At 31.4% G+C, this 2877-nt stretch overlaps 1 protein-coding gene across 1 annotated transcript in view; it reads left to right on the forward strand.

The window, feature by feature from the left end:
* Positions 1 to 643, forward strand: part of LOC107666079 (5-hydroxytryptamine receptor 3A) — a 10011-nt gene extending 9368 nt beyond the window's left edge. Inside the window, exon 9 of the mRNA XM_016457188.1 lies at positions 105 to 643. Coding sequence (XP_016312674.1) covers positions 105 to 355 — 251 coding nt within the window. The 3' untranslated portion in view covers positions 356 to 643. The remainder of the gene's footprint in view (positions 1 to 104) is intronic.
* Positions 644 to 2877: the final 2234 nt, after the last annotated feature.

Here is a 2877-nt window from a genome sequence, read left to right on the forward strand (position 1 = left end):
CCTTAAACCGCATAAACACATTTCATTACACCAAATACACAAAATAATGTTCTTTTTAGCAACATCATATGACCCCTTTAAGTTAAATATAATTCTTCTCACAGATGCTGTGAAGGACACTAAGAGCCCTCCAGACTCAGAAACAGACAGGCATGAAGAGCGGCTGTATGCTCTTGATCTTCTGAAGCAGATCCTCGTGGAGCTTCAGGCTGCTGCTACTCATCAAAACCAACAAGAGAGGAAATGCCTGAGCTGGACCAGAGTGGCAACAATAGTTGATTTGATCTTTAACTTTCTGTATGTAACCACAGTAATTGTGTTTCTGATAATGCTGTTCAAAGCTTGGTTCCCATGAGTGAATGTCCCTTATAGGCCTGTACATGAGATGTACAGAAAGACATGCATGACTCAGAGCACAGATCAGCCAGAGTTGGTTTTCCATTGTAGTTTATGCACATTATACTGAATGAGGCTGTGATATGTATTTGTGGGGGGAAATCCATCTAGATCATGAATTGGAATTCATTCCTAATTAAAAATGACATGACACATTGTAGCAATACAACATGTTTTTGTTAACTTTATCTGTCTACTTTTGATTACATTTTAGATTACTCATGAGCTGTCTTTTAGCGTCTTTAGATATTAGTTGCATTTTTAAGTGTATTTACCATCAGTCATACTTAAGTACTGTAAAAGTAAAGAAAATAAGCTTCCATTTGTTAACACTAGTAAACTTCATTAGTTTACACGAACTAACATGAAAAATATGTCTAATGCACTTACTAATCTTAGTTAATGTTAATTACAGCATGTACTACTTCACTAAAATCAAAAGCTGTATCTGTTAATATTATTCAGTGAACCTCAGCTAACATGAACTCAAAAATGAACAGTTGTTTTTTAACTAATTATAAAAGTTAATAAACACTGTATCAAATGTGTCACTCATTGTTAGTTAAATACAGAGTTCTGGCATGAAACACTAGATGGCGCAGTCCGATAGATCTAACTCAATCTGGCCTAATGACATCATTATCACATGGCACAGCTGATTGGTTCTCTCCTGTATCGGTAGCCAATGAGCTCGCTGCTCAACATTCAAATATATGACTAGTGCTTGCCGTAGCAGTTGCAGCTTGCTTCAGAAACCCTCCACCTTCCCCAGCTCCACCTGTATAGATCTGCTACGAGGTGATTTATGTACGTTATATGGGGGTTATTTCATGTATGTTATATTTGCAGCAGCAATATTTCTTACATGCTCACAGCAGCATGTTGTGGAGTATTGGCGGTCTCAGTACTTGCTCTGCCGCAGCAGCAGCGTAGCAGATCTATTCCGCCAAGACCAAACACATTAACATTGTCATGTACATTACCATGCCAATCCCTCCGAGAGTTGTCATCACAGAATTTTAATTAGTGCTTAACTAACATTACCTTAATGGGACTTTATTGCAAAGTGTTACTGATATCTTTATGGTGATTTTATATTAGAAAAATAATTAAGCAAAAGTATTCAATTAAATTACTTTTGATATTTAAGTAATTTTTAAATTATTTGAAATATCAAAAGTGTAAGTAAATATTGTAATGGCACAGCTGATTTTATAGATGGCAGCCTATAGCCGAGTGTTAGGATATGTAGGCGTAAAGGGATGAAAAATGAAAATCATCATTTACTCATCCTCATGTCATGACAAATCTGTATGAATTTCTTCTGCACAACACAAATTAAAATGGCCACAAATCTTGGTTAATGTTCATGTATATACGTTTGTTCAATGTTGGTTCATGTGTGTTCTTCATGCTTATTGAAATATTGAAGTAATCATGAAATAAATTTGCATGTAGAAATTTACATGAGCAAAGATTTACAAATGCTTTAAAAGTATTGTTCATTCTTAGTACATCTTAACTATTGTATTGTCTAATGTAATGTTATGCATTAACTTTTACCATATATATAAAATGTTGTCTTTATTTCGGAAAAATAGGCAAAACACATTCATGATTCATCTTGTTCACGGGGCCTATAAACATTCACCATATGTATATACAGTATACATATACATATATATATATATATACATATATACACATACATATACATACATACATATACATACATATATATATACATATATATATATATATATATATATATATATATATATATATATATATATATATATATATATATATATATATATATATATATATATATACATATATATATACATACATACATATACATACATACACATACAAACATACAAACATACACATACATACATATACAAACATAAACATACATACATATACATACATACACATACATATACATCCATACATATACATACATATACATACATACATACATATACATATACATACATACATATATATACATATACATACTTGAAAATTAAATGAAAATGTATCTCCAGTCTTAATGAGTGAGTCATTGAATCATTCATTTAACCGATCATATATTATTCATTAAGATTAATGTATATATATATATATATATATATATATATATATAAAAGCTGCAACCATATTATGAAGAAAGATTTTGAAGATAATATTAAGGTTATTAATATTAAATATTACTTAAAATAAACGATTTTAACACCCTCACAAATACTTGTCAGTATCATAGTACATGGTAATACCACATTGCATATAGCACAATGATACTGGAACTCACGTATTCGTAATATTTACATGCTAATGCCGTGGTACTTTGTTGTGTGTAACATCTATAATGTAAAGAGTGTAAGGGAATCTGTCTTTGGAAATAGTAATAAAAATGGTCTGGGTTATGATCTAGGGCGCTTAGTCCCCCTATAAACCCAGGGTGTTTATGTGAAA

This window comes from Sinocyclocheilus anshuiensis, unplaced genomic scaffold (genome assembly GCF_001515605.1).
Source record: "Sinocyclocheilus anshuiensis isolate Anshui unplaced genomic scaffold, SAMN03320099.WGS_v1.1 scaffold229, whole genome shotgun sequence".
NCBI lineage: Eukaryota > Metazoa > Chordata > Actinopteri > Cypriniformes > Cyprinidae > Sinocyclocheilus > Sinocyclocheilus anshuiensis.